This window comes from Panthera leo, chromosome D4 (assembly GCF_018350215.1).
Source record: "Panthera leo isolate Ple1 chromosome D4, P.leo_Ple1_pat1.1, whole genome shotgun sequence".
Taxonomy (NCBI): Eukaryota; Metazoa; Chordata; class Mammalia; order Carnivora; family Felidae; genus Panthera; species Panthera leo.
This window is the reverse complement of record NC_056691.1, coordinates 58955970-58973330: the sequence shown is the minus strand read 5'-3', so window position 1 is coordinate 58973330 and position 17361 is coordinate 58955970. Positions and strand designations below refer to the sequence as shown.

The window sequence follows — 17361 nt, the reverse complement described above, 5'->3', positions numbered from 1 at the left end:
TATTATTATTTATAGTGGTATCTACGTGCTTGGCCCCTCTGAGGTGTAAAGGCACTTTGCGGTGTGGCGCGCCCAGCTCAAGACGAAGGTGTAAACAGCCAGGGGGACTTCTCCCTAAGACTGCGACCGCCCCCTTCAGACAGCCCCCTGCAGAACCTCGCTGTCCGAACGAGGATTGTCCCTCGCAACCTCCCGTCGCCGCGCGCGAAAACGAAGGGGCGGGAACAGGAAATGGGATAGGACAGAGTTCCGGGTGCCGGGCAGTCGCTGAGAGAAGCAGAACGTGGTAGCTGGTAGTGCAAAAAGGAAAGCCGGCATGTTCCGAATCGAGGGCCTCGCGCCGAAGCTGGACCCCGAGGAGATGAAACGGAAGATGCGCGAGGATGTGATCTCCTCCATACGGAACTTCCTCATCTACGTGGCCCTGCTGCGAGTCAGTGAGTGTCCTTCCAGGCTGCGGCCGTGAGACTAGCGGGAAGCTCGCGGACACCACCCACCTAACTGTGGTCCTATAGTCCTTGGGGGCTCTTGAGCGGAGTGAGCTGGGCGGTCGCAGGGAGCGTGGGACTTGCGCGTCGAGAGTGGCGGGCGCATGCGTGGCTTAGGGTCTGCGGGTCGGGGTCTGGGTACAGAAGTGCACGCGGTGGTCCGGACTGCGAGGGTTATCGTCCAGCTTCGCCCTGCCTTAGGAGAGCTTGAATTGAAAGAGTCTCAAGGGATTATACCCCCCCCCCCATTCCTTAGCTGCTCCCACGTTTTGTCGACAGAAACGGAGATCCAGAGCAGAGAAATGGCTGGCTCAAGGTCACTCAGCGATTCAGTGAATGATCTTGGTCTAGAATCCAGAGCTCCTACTACCAGGTTTCCTCCCTTCAGTGCTGATCTCTGAAATACAAGAAGTTTTGCTTGTTAATACACAGGGTGAAATAAATAATTGCGGTGTTTTGTTTTGTTTTTTAAGGAATGAGAATAAAAGGATAGGAGTTTATAGCATTAATAATAATACCTGAAGGCTTATCTGAATTTATGTTTGGCAGAAACTTGTTTGACAGCGCTGTGAAGGAGGCCGGGCCAAAGATTCTATATATCCCTTTTGCAAGTGAGAACTCACCCTTCAAAGGGGGTCTTAACGCAAAACATCAGCGTTAAAGGCACGCTGAATATTAGATCTGGGCTTTGTAGGTCACTTCTGTAGTTTTATTGATACGCCTCTCAAAAGTTATTTGCTCACACACACATACCCCGTTCTCAGTTCAGTACTCTTCATTGCACCTTGCTGTGTATTGCTGGCAGGGATGAAGGCATTCCAATGTCACCCTGTAGAAGGCTCACGTTGGCCTAGGCCAGAGCTCCTGAAGCCTGGTAACCCTTTACTGACTATGCTACTACTCTGCTTCCCCAGGAGAGGGAGCCCTGCTGAATAGAAACTCCCAAGTCGTCCTCCTCCAACAGCTTTTTGCAACTCCCAACTTTCTCCTCTTACCTTTTTTTTGTTGACTTAGCTGCCAGTAAAATACTTGCTTCTTTTCAGTCACCTTTGTATCTGATATGAATTGGTTTTCTTTTAAAAAACTTACAGAATACTGTTCCACATTGCCACTTTTAAAATTGAGATGTACTTCATAATATATGGTTCACCCATTTAAAGTGTACAGTTCAACCTAAGTGTCTACCAATAAATGGATAAAGAAGATGTGTATATACAGTGGAATATTACTTAGCCATAAAAATGAAACCTTGCCATTTGCAACCAACCTATAGGTTATTATGCTAAGTGAAATCAGAGAAGGATGAATGCCATGATTCCACTTATATATGGAATCTTTGAAAACAAATGAACAGGGCACCTGGGCGGCTCAGTCAGTTAAGCATCTGACTTTGGCTCAGGTCGTGGTCTCGCAGTTTGTGAGTTCAAACCCACATCAGGCTCTCTGCTGTCCACAGAGCCTGCTTTGAATCCTCTGTCCCCCTCTCTCTCTGCCCTTCCCCTGCTTGTGCTCACTCTCTCAAAAACAACTAAGCATTTAAAAAACCAAATGAACAAACAAAACAGAAACAGACTCATAAATAGACAAACTGGTGGTTGCCAGTGGGGAATAGGGTGGGGAATAGACAAAATAGGGGGAGGGGATTAAAAGGTACAAACTTCCAGTTATAAAAGAAGTCACAGGGGTGCAATGTACAGCATAGAGAATAATACTATAATAATTTCTTGTGGTAACCAGAGTTATTGTGAATCACTTTGATGTACACCTGAAACTAATAGGGATACTGTATGTCAATTATACTTTAAAATAAAAGCAATTTAAAAAATAAAGTGTATAATGAATGGTTCTTAGCATGGTCAGAGTTTGCAATCATCACTACGATCCATTTTAGAACATTTTAACTCTAAAGTGAACTCCATGCCCATTAACTGTTCACTATTTTCCCCTTTCCCTTTCCCTTAGCAGCCACTAATCTACTTTCCATGTTTATGGATTTGCCTATTCTGGACATTTCATACCAATGGAATTGTAGAATACGTGACTTTTTGTGTCTAGCTTATTTCATTTTCCATGATGTTTTCAAAGTTCATCCATATTGTAGCGTGTATTAGTATTTCCTTCCTTTTTATTGCCAAATAACATTCCATTGTGTGGATATGCCACATTTTTATCCATTCACCTGATGGATGTTTCAGTTTTGTCTGATAAGAATTAGTAGAGATACCCGGGAATATTGCCAACTTTGTCAGCCTTCAACAGATCTCAATATCTTCAGTTTAATATTAACAATATGTTTTATTACTTTCGTTACGGGTATTGAGAAGATACTTCTGGCAGCTCTTTTGGCCACACAGCCTCCTCCCCTTTTTTAAAAAATTTAATTTATTGTGGTAAAATTTATCATCTTAAATATTTTTAAGTGTGTAGTTTAGTGGTATTGAATACATGCATAATGTTGTACAACCATCACCATCCATCTCTAGAACTCTTTATCTTGTAAAACTGAAGCTTTGTCTCTATGATTTTGACATCTCTTTAAGGATCTCATAAGTGGAATCATACAGTATTTGTCTTTTTGTAAATGGCTTATTTCACTTCACGTAAGGTCCCTAAGGTTCCTCCATGTCATAGCGTATGTCAGAATCTCTTTTTAAGACTGAGTAATATTCCGTCGTATACCATTTTTGCTTCTCCAGTCATCTGTTTTTGGATTCGGGTTGCTTCTACATTTTAGCTACTGTGAATAATGCTGCTCTAACATGGGTCTACAGATAGCCCTATTTTTAATTTCCTAGGACCCACCATACTCTGATCCAAAGCAGTTGTACCATTTTCCATTCCCACAAACAGTGCACAAGGGTTCCAAGTTTTCCACATCCTTGCCGACAGTTTGATTGTAGCCATCCTAATAGGTGTGAGGTGGTAGGTCACTGTAGTTTTAATTTGCATTTTCCTAGTGACTAGTAATGTTAAACTTCTTTTCGTGTGCTTATTTTGGCCACAGCACTTTTACACAGGACAATAATATCACTTCTTTAGCTCCCTATGACAGCATTTTTTTTCTAGACATTTCTGTGTGTACCATCCTACCAGACCCCCATAAGCACTGAAGTAGGACTGGGGCACCTGGTTGGCTCAGTCGGTTAAGCATCTGGCTCTTGATTTCAGCTCAGGTTTCTGGCTCCATTCTGGGCGTGGAGCCTCCTTAAGAGTCTCTCTCTGCTCCTACTCCATGGGTGCACACACATTCTCTCTCTCTGAACTGAAGTAGTTCACCTATATCATAGGTGATCTGGATTGCATAAGTGATATATAGCTAATCATTGGGAGAACCTAAATGTGTGTCTGGCTCTCCTCATTACCTAGTTAAGTGTTTTCTCCCACTTTCTGCCTTTTTTCAAATAGGTTTTAAAAGGTGGAAAATGCCAATTTGTTTCTTCAAGTGTTTTGTTCCTTTGATAGTTAAATTACCCAGAATGAAAAAATGTCCTTTGAAAGAGGATTGAATTTACTCTTTATGGCCCTATGAGGGAGAACTTCCTAGAGAAAAGATTTTATACAGTGTAAGAAAAACTTAGAATAGACAGAGCTTCATGACACTGGAAAGACAGGGGGTCTCTTACTGAGTTGTGCAGGCCATCGTCTGGAGTCACTTAAAAAATGTATTGAACTAAATCTAAATCTGTAAGATTTTCCCCCCAGTCTTACAAATTCCATAATATAACTTATGGGCTAATAGATCTGAAATTCTGGATGTTTATTTTTCTTTCAGCACCTTTTATCCTAAAGAAACTGGATAGCATATGAAGATGAACATCACATGTGAATGCATGATAAGAGGAACCCGGTTACAACTTCTACTCCTACCTGCAAATGAATAGGCCCCGAAAGATGTAAGAGACTCTGAATGGACATAAAAATTCTACTCATTAAGAACAAGTTTGGCCTCTGGTAACTGACCTTCATAGCTAAAATTTAAAACTGCTTGAGAAGTAAAGACATTTTGTGGTGATGGTACACCCATATGCTTGTGATGTTCAGCCTCTGTGAATGTTGATATAATTAATTGTAAGTAATGTTAAACTCCATTTTTTAGCAAGTATAAATTATAAGGGAATTATGTCTGCAATAGCACTGTCTTGTTAGTCATTTCTGTTTACCTTTTTACTTCTGTCTGGAGTATATTTGTTGAAGAGTTCCTTTTGATTAGTTATATTTTACAGAAGCCAGCACACAGCCACAACAACATTTAAGCCAAGGACCATTAGTCTATATTTTTAATTAAAATACCAACTAAGAAAAAAATTGGATTTTATTTCTCTTAACCTGCTTTTTGCTGCAGACCAACAATCACTGGTGAGACCTCTCTAATATTGTTTATTATAAACTACGTTAATTTGAGTTACTCTTGTTTTGGACTGGAGGATTTGCTAATGCTGATAGAGTGAAATTATTTTATTAAGCAGTCTTTGTGAAAGACAACATTACTGCTTGATGCTGGGAATATACAGTTCCACCAAAGGAAAAAATTGCTATAATTTAAGTCAAATAGTTCTCTAAGTTTCTTAGGGGAAGAGGACAGTCCTTAACTTTCTTTGTAGAGGCAACTTACGTTCACCTCTTTTTAGGTAACTAAATTAGGTAGCCATATTGGTATATTTAGGTAACTATATTTACTTTTGTCTCTGAATAGCATGTTAGCATTGGTACTTTGTGATTTTTCTGTTGTAGACATTGCCTACTGACTTCTCTTTCCTATCCTTACCTCCAGCACTCTTTTCTCATTTCTTCTTCCTTCCAATGTACTTATTTGTGTGCTTTCGTTTGAATTAATTTCATGAGGACTCTAAATGCCAGTTTTCTTTTTTTAATGTTTATTTTTGAGAGAGAGAGCGTGCACATGCAGGAGAAGGGCAGATAGAGAGGAAGACAGAATTCCAAGCAGGCTTTGTGTCATGAGCACGGAGCCTGACTCAGGGCTCAAACCCACTGACCCTGAGATGACCTTAGCCAAAACCAGGAAGGAGTTAGATGCTTAACTGACTGAGCCAGGCGCCCATGTTTGTTTTCCTTCCTGTACATCTTTCGGGTTTTCCGAGGCTTCATTTTCTATGAACTTAAAAACTGAATCAGCTAGACTCTTTGCCATATATCTACATTGTTCACAGTGTTCAGTTTCATCAAGTGTGCTGTTTCGTCTTCCCGATTAAGTCTTTCCTGGAGCTTTCTGACCTGTCTCAGTCTGGACTATAGTCGCCTGTGCCTGGTGGATGGCTCCATTCTGGGATCTCCCTTTACCACAATCCTGGGAATTCCTTTTCCTTGTTTTCCATGTTGGATCTTTTGTTTCTGTATCTTGTATCTTGTTTATCTCCTGTCCAGTATGCATTTGCTCACTGAGTCTCTGTATTGAGTACAGTACCTGTGCCCATAACTGCCTGGCATCCCACAATCCAAAGAACCCTCTATTTTACCCTTTTTAGAAAGTAAACTTCTGATTTGGGGAGGGAGCTAGGGAAAAGAGGCTGCTTAACTGTAAGTTGCAGAGAGCATTCTGAATACTTAAACCTTCAACCAGTTCTTACTTTAGTGCCTACCCCTTCATTCCTACTTCCAAAGGTCTATGAAGATACCAGTTTCTGAACCTTTTAAGGATTCTGTGATGTAAATTGAGTTGTTTGTTTTGCTTGTCTACTGCTGACTCAGGATTCAGTTTTCTTGGGTCTGCCATGTTAATTACTACTTGTCCATCCGCTTTCCAACTTCTTTTTGCTGTTATCTCCTCTTCTCTTTTTCCATTCATTTAGGTTCATGGCTTAAAACAAAAATCTTTGCTGTCATTTAATGGAATTTTGGGAGGGAATGGAAGTAGGTGCATGTGCTCAATCTACTATCTTTACCTGAACAGCATGTATTTTTACCCTGTGATGCTGTGTTTCATGTTAGTAATTTATGTCCATTCCTGACCTAAAGAGGTGCAGTATTTAGCACCATGGTCACAATCACTGACTCTAAAGACATGCAGACCTGATTTTGAGTCCTGATTCCAACAGTCAGGAGATGAATGCCTTTTAGCAAGTAAACCGCTATACCTCATTTTCTTTACCTGTAAGATTAGCATAGTAGGAACATTTGTCCACTTCAAAGTGTATAAGTGTAAGGTAAGAGAATGCAAAAGGAGCAGTTAGCACCATGCCTGCCATTGGGAAGTGCTATTTATTGTTAATGGTTAGTGTTTGGTACAAGGTGGTTAGAAGTGATTTGTGCTGGCATTCACTGCATTAGCAGGCTTCATTCATATTTTCAGATGCTGTGAGATAGCATGCTTATATTCTAATTGTATATAAACTTCAACAGTCAGTGTTAATGCCATTTTACAGATGGAGTTTGAGACTCTGGAAGATTTGATGGCTAATAAGTAGGTTTAGGGGCTTTTAATGGGTGTTGATCATACTCTATCCTTAAGTGCTTTTCTTGGAATATGTTGATTGTTACCCTGAATTCCAGCATATGTTCAGACTAGAATAAAGGAAAAGTGATGGTGCAGTTTTTTATGACTGACTTTTTAAAATTCAGGCCATAAACTCCCTGGTTTTGGGAGGGCAGACTAATACTTACAACAAACAGTTCAGAAACAGTAGAGCAGACAACAGTTGGCCATGTGTATATATTTGACTTGAACATGTGATAAGAAATAGTAAAGAACCATAGCAGATTTGAGTTTTGTAAACTCTTAAAATGGAGCATAGAAAGAAATGCAGATAATTGAGAGAAAATGTTAATCCACAAACAAGTTTCATAAGGGATATGAACTGAGAATTTTGCTCCTAAATTAGGTTAGTGTTCTTCCTGATACCAATAAGTTTTCTTTTTAAACTGTTTTATCACTGCTCTTTGAAATTCTTCTGTGAAGTTAGCATTTCAGTTACGGTGTGTTCGTAGTTTACAGATGGGCAAAATTGGGCCTAGATTTGGAAGGAAGAACAAGTATAGGAATCTGAGCTTTTTTCTTTTTCCCCTCCTTTGCTTGAGCTAAGCATCTCTCTTTAGCTATGACATCAGGTACCAGAGAATGTTGTGGATAGTATAGAAAGGAAGTGAGCTAGACATTTTACTTTATTTTGCTATCACTTGATGACTTGATAAATTCTACATGTAGCTTCGGTCATCAAAGAAGCCACTAAAGCAGGAGTTGGCAGACTTTTTCTGTTAAAGGTCAAATGGTAAATACTTCAGACTTTGTGAGCTCTGTGCTGTCGGCTCTTCTGTAGTAGTGTAAAACAGCCAGAGGCAATGTGTGCACCACTGCAGCTGTGAGCCATCAGCAGCCAGCACTCAAAGGTGCTGGGGGAATGAGTACCTTGGTCCTAACGTTGAGATCTAAGTCGTTCACCACAACATCCACCATAGTCCTTTTGAATCCTTACTCTCCCCATGTACTGTGCCATTTCTCTGTTCCCTTTCACAGTTAAACACCTCAGTAAAGTGCTCTATATTTTCATATCCTTTCTCTGGTTGATCTCCTGAACCCATTCCGGTTAGGCATGCATCCCCAGTGATCCTCTGAAACTGCTCTTGTCAAGGTTAACACTGACCTGTCTCACCCGGTCTGCAGCACTCAACACTATTTCATTATTATAACCACCTTGTGGGCCTTCCATAATACGAATTTCCTGATTTTCCTTCTTGCCACCCTTTCTAGTTCACTCATCCACTCTTTAAATGCTTTAGTAGGTTTCCCTTCATTTCTGACCTGAAACTTGCAATACCTCAGGCTTCAGTCCTCAGACCTCCTCTATTTACAGCATAGATACTGCTGACTCTCCTGCTTAAAATTCTCCAGTGGTTTTCTATGTCACTCAGTAAAAACCACAGTCCTTCTGGTTGCCCACAAGGTTCTATACAATCTGGTCCTCATTACATCTCTGATCTTGTCTTTTATGACTCTTCCATCCTTCACTGCATTCCAGCTACACTGGTCTCCTTGCTTCCCCAAACTCACAAGCTGCTACCTCAGGGCCTTTGCACTGGCCATTTCCCCTGTCTGGAATGCTCTTCCCTTAGATTTTCAACTGCCTCACTCCCTTTCTCTCAGGTCTCTGCTTAAATGGCATTTTTTTCAGTGGGGCCTTTCCCAGCTCTTTTATAAGTTATAGGATGTTTCAACTTGTGAAAATCCAGCAAGTTGTACACTTATTGACTTTTTTTCCATAGTTAAATTGTATTTCAAAAACATTTTTCTAACTACAACCTCTCCAGCACTCTATAACCCCCTTCTTTATTTTCCTTAATGGCATTTAAGATATTTTTCCTTATTTATGTTGTTAATTGTCTGTGTCCATTAAGTGTGTGCTTGATGAGAGTAGGGATTTCATCTATTACGTTCACTGTAGTATCTTAGTATCTAGAAGACTGCCTGGTACCTCACAGGCACTCATTATTCATTGAATAATAGAGTGGAGAAGTTTTGTTTTTGTTTTTTTTTTTTTAATGTTTTTTTTTTTCCAATATATGAAATTTATTGTCAAATTGGTTTCCATACAACACCCAGTGCTCATCCCAAAAGGTGCCCTCCTCAATACCCATCCCCCACCCTCCCCTCCCTCCCACCCCCCATCAACCCTCAGTTTGTTCTCAGTTTTTAACAGTCTCTTATGCTTTGGCTCTCTCCCACTCTAACCTCTTTTTTTTTTCCTTCCCCTCCCCCATGGGTTTCTGTTAAGTTTCTCAGGATCCATATAAGAGTGAAACCATATGGTATCTGTCTTTCTCTGTATGGCTTATTTCACTTAGCATCACACTCTAGAGTGGAGAAGTTTTTAACTAGTTACAGGAAGTGTGAGAGTAAGCTAACTAGAAAAGGCCAAAAGGCTAAGCTTGTCAGATGAAATTGGTACCCCAGTTAAGATCCTGGATTATGAATTTGCAGTGCCTGGCTGTGGGCTTTTTCTCTAGCACTGCTCTGCTGTCCAGAGGCAGGCTCGGAGAAGGTGGAGAGTTGGATTCACCTAGGGCTGGGGCTTGTCACATGGCTGAGGTGAAATGACAGGGTCGGGAGTGATTGAAATAATGCACAAGGCATGTAAGCTGGGTAAGAAGGGAAAGGCAGGAAGTAGCTGGTGGACAGGAAGAACATAGAGGGGTCAGTCCTGCCAAGGGCAACTGTAGGAGTGAACACAGTGGAGCAGTAGCCCTGAACACCTCTTTGTGTGCCCAAAATATCCTTCCTTCAGTTTCCATGGAGATAAAAGTTCCTGTTCTGCAAAATAGGCTTCATTCGTTTTGTCTCTGAAGAGAGAAATACCATCAATGTGCTGTTAGCACAAGAGATGGTATGTTAAGAGTTTGTTGGTTTCACAGCTAAGTATGTATGGTGTGGTCTGATAAGGACCACATTTGACCTACTCCCACGACTTATTCTCCCCCAATTTGTATGTTCATTTAGGAGGAAAGAAAATCGCTAATTGAAAATATGTTCATGATACCAAGAGACTGAAGATTAATTTTTATGGGACATGCGGAAACATCATGGAGACTACTGCTGGATGTCATACAGCAATGGGAGTTTATAAGATGCTTTTCTTCCCAAAATTCAGATTGCATTGCCTCTGATTATTTGAACTGATGACAGAGAAGCAATATATAGATAATTTAAAATAACAAATATTACAAAAAAGTTTTTAGAAATGTGATAGAAAAGAATTAAAACAAGGAAATATAGGAAATGGACAAATGAATTGCTCATCTTAATATCATTAGTAAAAACTCAGCTTTTATTTGATTTTAGTGTACTTTTGAGTAAAATTTAATAGGCTTACTATTGAGTCTTTATGTCAACTAAAGTTTTATAAATGCTCAATTTTCATAACTGTTGTTTTCATTGGTCTCAAGGAAATGAAACAAAAGATAAAAAAAATACCCTTAATAAAATATTACTAGCTTAGTGAAATAATGATTGCTGGTAAAGGGTTGAAGGGAAAGGCATTTAGTTTAACATCTACTTTTCCCATTTTAAGCTAACCTTCACTTTTGCTAGCAAGCACTGTAGTAAACTTTGCCCTAGATAATACAGACTCAAAATATCATTTATTTCCTTTTTCCTGATCCATGTCTAAAAATGGTAAAATAGTATATTTCATATATGTATATATATATACATATAAAATGTTTATTTTTGAGAGCTAGAGACAGTGTGCAAGCAGGGAAGGGGCAGAGAGAGAGGGAGACATAGAATCTGAAGAAGGCTCCAGGCTCTGAGCTGTCAGCACAGCCTGACGTGGGGCTCGAACCCACAACTGTGAGATCATGACCTGAGCCAAAGTCAGTTGCCCAACCAGCTGAGCCACCCAGGAGCCCCAATACTTGTTTCTTGGTAGAAAAGGATAAATGTGTCTTCATGTTTATGGGGAACTGATGTTCTGTTCACGTAACAATTTTAGGAGTAAATGGGCCCTGTGTGTCAGATACCTGGGAATCAAAGAATGCATACTAAGAATGGTTGGAAGGATTTTCATACACAGGTACCTCTTGGTGGTGGGCCCCTGCCACAGGAGAGGTTCAAGTACAGTGGAAAAGAACACTGGTAATGACTGTGTTATATAAGGCAGTGTCAGGCATCGTGTGCACAGGTGCTTTCCAAAACAGGCTACACACCAAATCACATGGGAAGCTTTTAAACAAAAAAATCTACTGAATCAGAATTACTATGGATGGAGTCAGAAATCACTTTTTTTAAAAGCATCCAGGTGATTTAATTGGTCCAGGATCTGCTTTGGGTAGCAGTGAGTGAGTTTACCTTAAGGCCTCTTACAATTCTGAGATTCTGGACTGGTTTAGGAATAAGAGTCAAAACTAAAACTGAAAGCAATTTTAGGTTGCATTTGTAAAATTACAACATTAAGGTCTCCAGATCTGACAAATACTTCAAGAGCAGCCAACCTGCCAGAGTAGAGAGCACTGGAGGTATCCGGAAATCATGGTACAAGAGAAATGATTGAAAGAAGTATTTAGCCTTGAGAAAACCTACAATGGGAGTCTAAGCGCTGTTCATAAAAGCTAAAAGCATATTGTCAAGGAACTATCCCAGCAGGTTAGGATAAAGGTTTGGAAGCTAAGAAAGATTTCCTTCTTGAACTCAACTGCTGTGACCAAGGTGGGGTGGGTTGCAGACAGGGCTCTTTAATGGAAATGAGTAAGAATCTGAACATGGATACTGTATAGTAGGGATTGCCACTATGGGACAAAGTTTTCTCTCGTCTTTTTCGGTTACTGAAAGACTCTTTGTTTTTTTTTTAAATTTTTTTTTTTAAACGTTTATTTATTTTTGAGACAGAGAGAGACGGGGGAGGGTCAGAGAGAGAGGGAGACACAGAATCTGAAACAGGCTCCAGGCTCTGAGCGGTCAGCACAGAGCCCGACGCGGGGCTCGAACTCACGGACCGCGAGATCATGACCTGAGCCGAAGTCGGATGCTCAACCGACTGAGCCACCCAGGCGCCCCAAAAGACTCTGAATACAAGTGCTATCTCACATATTTTTCTGTCCCACATAATATCTTTACAAAGAAGGGGCTGAATAAATGACTACTGAATTGAAGGTGGAAAGATTAGTGACTTTTCAGACAATTCCCACTGTCCAGGCCTCAGAGAAATATTCCCATTTTGGTTGGTGGAGGTTCACATTCACAGGTATTTATTCAGTAACTACAGAGTAGCAGGCACTGGTAGCTGAGGGATACAGAAAGGAATTCAGTCATGGTACCTATCCTTAAGAGGCTTATATTCTAGCAGAGGAGGCAAACATTACCTAATTCATCAATAGTTACACATCCTATTATATAAGCTGCTGTGGTGGGTGGGGGGGGGAGTGCAGGCAGCTGTGAGAACTTGAAATAGGGGAATCCTGACCCATTGGGTTGGGGAGGGCTCCCTGAGGAAGCCTTACTCATATGAAGACTGGATCAATAGCAATTGGCCAGATAAAAGAATGAGGAGCCTTGGAAAAAGTGTTAAAGCATGTGTGTTTAAAGAAAAAGGCCAGTGTGACTGAAGAGTGGGGAGCACAGAAGAACAAGAAAACCTTCAGTTCTTTTGGAAACTCCTGTTTATTGTTTTCTCGAAAGAGATCCCATCCTGACATCTGCTGGCTACTGTATATACTGCAGTTCCAAATTACACAAGAACAACGCTCAGTAACCTGTTTTCTTGGCTTCAGTAGGAAATTACAAATAAAGCACCAGGTCTTTTCCCTGCCCTGTCTTATGGACTTCACGCACGGCCAAACGCGTGCTGTATTACAGGTATGCTTATGTGGTGCCACTTGCCTACGTTTATACAAGTTCACAAAAACGTAGAAATCACATTTTGAAAAGTTGAATAGATTTGTTACTGAGATGTAAAAACATTACAAAACCACTTTGCCTTTTAAACACAGTATTGGAAGCGTTGCATGAAACGCTCTTAAACGGTTTCCTTCACAAATAAAACACAGCGGACTTTAATCCAGTAAGCATTCTACTGAGGCTAAAGATGTGCTTTAAGCACACCCGATAATTTTCATCTTTTTCTCAGCCATATTAGTCATAGTACCTTCATTTTCCACTTCTGTCTATAAAGGACAAAATTGCAAAACAAACAAACATTACCTAAGCAGCTGTACTGACTGATACAGCTACATTTCACACTGTTGTACTGGCAATTGCCTCACCATGCAGTCGTTTGAAATATTCGTTAACCAACTGGCACTAAAAGGATAAATGGTGAACAGAGTGGTTTCGAGGCACCAATATGTAGTGTAAAAAATGCGTTGTTGGAGGTAGAGGTCTATTGGTTTGGAAGGAACACTAGAATTAGTTAAAAGTCCTCAGTTATAGCATCAGTTCTGCTCTTAATTATGTGACTATATGAGTCATATTTTTTTTACTTGAAACACCCAAATCCAGTTTGGGTAGATTTAAAGAGAAAAGTAATTCATTGAAAGGATTATAGGTAATTTAGCAACACCAGGAGGCCTGGAGAACCAGGCTTGGAGACTAGGCAACTGGAACATCACTCCTTGTTACTTGGTCACCGCGTACAACCCAGTGCAGTGAAGATACCTCTGCTGAGGATTAGATGCCACCACTTGCCAAAGCCACAGACCCAGAGCCCTGCACTATCCTGACAGCCAGTGTTCTAAGAACTTCATCTTGCTGTTTGCCATGGCCACCAAAGAATTATGCCAAGTCTCCACTTTGTTGTCTCTGGCTTCCAACTGATGGTTCAGGAATATCTAATTTGTAGTGTCTGGGTCATGTGGAGAAGCAGAGGAAATAACTGGATTTTTGGCTTTTACAGTGAAAGATCTCAAAGATGGGGAATTCCCAAATGTAGGGAGTTCAGATAACTGGGCAGCCAATGGGATGACACGTCTATTATGTGGACCCTGAACAAATCACAGTCAGCCCCACTTTCTATAAAGCAGGGTAAATAAAGCTCACATGGCTGAAGAGATCGTGCATGTTTACTTACTCATTTTGCAATGAATACCAACTGTGCTAGTTGAGCAAAGACGAGCAAGTCCTCTCTAGTCTAATAGAGGAGAGAAGTCAGTAGACAGCAAGTGCTAGAATAGAGGCATACATGAAGGAGATGTGATCAGAAAGGAGAACTCAGTTGCAGTTTGCAAATGTTCTTATATTTAAGTACCTAAAGTCACATTTTCCGCGGAGCAACTGAGGCTTGCATCATTATTGGGAAAGGCAGACGGCACGCTCTTGTAGGGAGTTGCTGTTGCACTCTTTTGAAGGGCTTAGCTGTTCTATAGAAACACCAAAACAATGTTGGCTGGCACAAATCCAGAAAGTCAGGCTTTTGATTGCTTATTGACACATATCTAGACTGCCAGTTTCATACAATGGGACACTTTTCAAAGTATTAAACATGTCACACCTTTGCCAGTCATCAATTAGATAAATCATCAAGCTCATTGTATTGTGAACCACCCCTATTCTGATCTGACCTAAATCAGAGTGGTCTTTCTACTATATCTGGCTACTGTGTGTACAGCTTTGTGCCTTTGCTCAAAAGAAATTGTTGGCTTTGGGCTAAGGGTGTTTTTTGTTTTGTTTTGTTTCAATTTGTAAAAGAAAGCAGCTGCATGGTAACTTGGGCCTCATCCAGAATCTGTAATACCAAATTCATCATGTGGTGGTAACAGATGGAATACATTTTTTATACACTACATTCTATAGAACCAGGGACTAAAAGAGGTCAATGGGACCACAGGGGTCAGCTATTACCTCAATACGGTGCAATAATTTCTTTTTCACAGTATTCTCAAGTTAGATTTCTGTAGCTGACATTCTTTTTTAAAATTCAGAGGTCTAGGGGCGTCTGGGTGGCTCATTGGTTGAGCGTCCGACTTCGGCTCAGGTCATGATCTCACAGTTCATGAGTTCGAGCCCCGCATCAGGCTCTGTGCTGACCGCTCAGAGCCTGGAGCCTGCTTCAGATTCTGTGTCTTCCTCTCTCTCTGCCCCTTCCCCGCTCATACTCTGTCTCTGTCTCTCAAAAATGAATAAACGTTTAAAAAATTTTTTTTAATAAAATAAAATTCAGAGGTCTATATCCAACTGCCTTTTTGATCACTTCATTTGGTGACACAGCATCTTAAATTTAACAAGTCCAAAATTGATTTCTTAATCTCCCCCCACCTCTAAATATGTTCCCCTTACAGTAGTTAACCATTTCAATAAATAGCACCTCCATGGGCCCCAGTCAGTGGATTAAGCTAGACTAGGAATCCCCTTAATGACCCCACATCAAACCGGTTTGATTACCTAAAAAAAAAAAAACAAAAAAAAACAAAAAAAACAAAAAAACCCAAAAACCATCAAATCTATTCCTCTTTGTCTTCACTATCATTACTGCAGTCCAAGTCCTAACCAAGCTCCCTGCTTTCACTCTTACTTTTGTCTATTATCCACATAGTAGCCAGCATCCTATTTTAAAAAGATACCAAACCACCCACACCCTCCACCACTTCAGTGGCTTCCTTTTACATAAAATTTTAAAATCCTTTATCATGGCCTACTAAGTGATGCATGATCTGGCACCAACCTACCTAAGTTCACTTACACTGTTATCTTTTAACACAATAAGCTTCAGATGAACTGGACATCTTACATTTACCCAAAGAGCAGTCCTCTCCTCTGCCTCCCCCACCCCACCTTCCTTGAGGTTTTCCTTGCCTCTCATCGATCTGGCTATCTCCTTACCTTCCTCTGAGAAGTCTTCCCTGACCACCCTCCCTTGCCCCATAATTTAAAATCAGGGTTCCTTCGGTGAACTATAATTTTAAATACATGTTTATTTAAATGGTATGTGATTGTCTACCTTACCGCTCAAGAATTTAGCTTCAGGAGGCGAGAAGCCATATCAGCTTCGTTAATTTCTGTGCCCATGATAATGCCAGCAGCAACAACACCTATGCAACATTTATTATGTGCCAGGCATGTGTTAAACGCTATGCATATAAGAATTTAATACATACTCCCAATATATCGCCTGGCCCATAGCCAGTGGTTAGTTTGTTGAATGGATGAACTCCGCTCCTGCGTGCACACCGAGTTGTTCACCACCTCCTGGAACAGCCCATTATCTTGACAGATAATTCTGATGATTGGAAGAATCTTTATATTGACCCCAGCATACCTCCCTGCAGTTTCCTCCCACTGATTCTATTTCTGCCCCTCTGGGGCCACGCAGTACAAGCCATAATCGTCCTTCCACAAGCTCGACTTGGCAGCATCCGAGGACCCACCCGCCCCCGGCGTCTCCCTCCCGCTCCCCTCCCTGCAGAGACTCCAGGCTCGTCCGCTGCGGTGGTCGGGGAGCCCAGCTCCGGCCGCCAGCCCGCCCGGCTCCCGGCATCCCCCGCCTCGCGCGTCACGTGACGGCGCCCGCCCGCACGAGCCCCGCAGCTGTCCGCCTCCGGGCGGGGCTCTCGCGCCGCGTCCGCCCGCCCCTGGCCGAGCGCCGCAGTCCTCACGGCTCGGCTGCGGCTCGGCTCCGGCTCCGGCTCCGACTCCGGCTCCGGCTCCGGCTCTGGCTCTGGCTCTGGCTCCGGCTCGGCTCCCGCGGCCCGGACTGCTGTGGGCGAGCGCTCCGGGGAGCTCCTGGCGAGGTAAGAGAAGGCCGGCCCGCGGAGGCTGAGGGCGAAGTTATTCCGCGCGCGTCCCCGGGATGCCCGGGGCCCGGAGCAGGGGGCGGCCCGGGCGCCTGGCGGCGCCGCTCGGTCCTGGCAGAAGCTGAGCACCTGGCCCTGGCGGGACCGGGAGAGGGTGCCCTCAGGCCGCCCGCGGCCCCGCGCTCTGCTGGCACCTGGAGGCTCAGCCGCGCCTAGTGCTTCGTTTTCCCCTCCTGTAAAACGACCCGGCTGGAAAGGTGGATCTCCTCGGTTGCCTTCAGCCTTGAGGTTTTGCGAGTGTGTAAGCGAAGTCCAAGAGGAAGAAGCCGACTCTTGGGGTGGGAAGAGCCCCCCTCCCAGGAATGCTGGGGCACTGGTCTGGGACCGGGCAGCTACTATTAAGTGTCCCCTGTGTTTTGTGCAAATCGCAAGCCTCTCGGAGAGTCTGTTTCTCCATCTTTAAAGTAAAGGTGGTAACACCTGCCCTGCCTCCCTCATAGGACTACGGCGGAGCACGGGTGGGAAAGCCATGGGAAGAGCCGGAACTCTGGAGTAAGTTAGACGTGGGTTCAAGTCCTAGTTCTACCAGTTACCAGCTGTTGACCTTGAGCCAGACAGACCCTCATCTGTTAAAAGACGATAATAATAATACTTAGCTCATGAGGTTGCTGTGAGGTTCAGTATAAAGAGCTTAGCACAGTGTCCG

The 17361-nt window shown here is 42.4% G+C and overlaps 2 protein-coding genes across 10 annotated transcripts in view; both read left to right on the top strand.

Annotated features, from left to right (window-relative positions):
- The first annotated feature begins 238 nt into the window (after positions 1–238).
- TOMM5 (translocase of outer mitochondrial membrane 5) lies at positions 239–10356 on the top strand. 9 transcript variants are annotated; one of them, XM_042913801.1, is made up of 4 exons: positions 239–437; positions 4261–4381; positions 4712–4844; positions 9934–10356. In XM_042913801.1, exons 1-2 carry the CDS (start codon positions 317–319, stop codon positions 4293–4295), a joined length of 156 nt encoding a protein of 51 aa, XP_042769735.1. In that variant the 5' UTR covers positions 239–316; the 3' UTR covers positions 4296–4381; positions 4712–4844; positions 9934–10356. The 9 variants fall into 9 exon arrangements, with proteins under 9 accessions (XP_042769735.1, XP_042769736.1, XP_042769732.1 ...); XM_042913802.1 differs by having other exon boundaries at positions 4699–4844; XM_042913798.1 differs by having other exon boundaries at positions 4261–4439.
- A 6265-nt stretch (positions 10357–16621) lies between these two features.
- FBXO10 (F-box protein 10) overlaps positions 16622–17361 on the top strand; it is a 52903-nt gene continuing 52163 nt past the window's right edge. The window contains exon 1 of the mRNA XM_042913586.1: positions 16622–16652. The gene's annotated coding sequence lies outside the window, so the exon portion shown is untranslated. The remainder of the gene's footprint in view (positions 16653–17361) is intronic.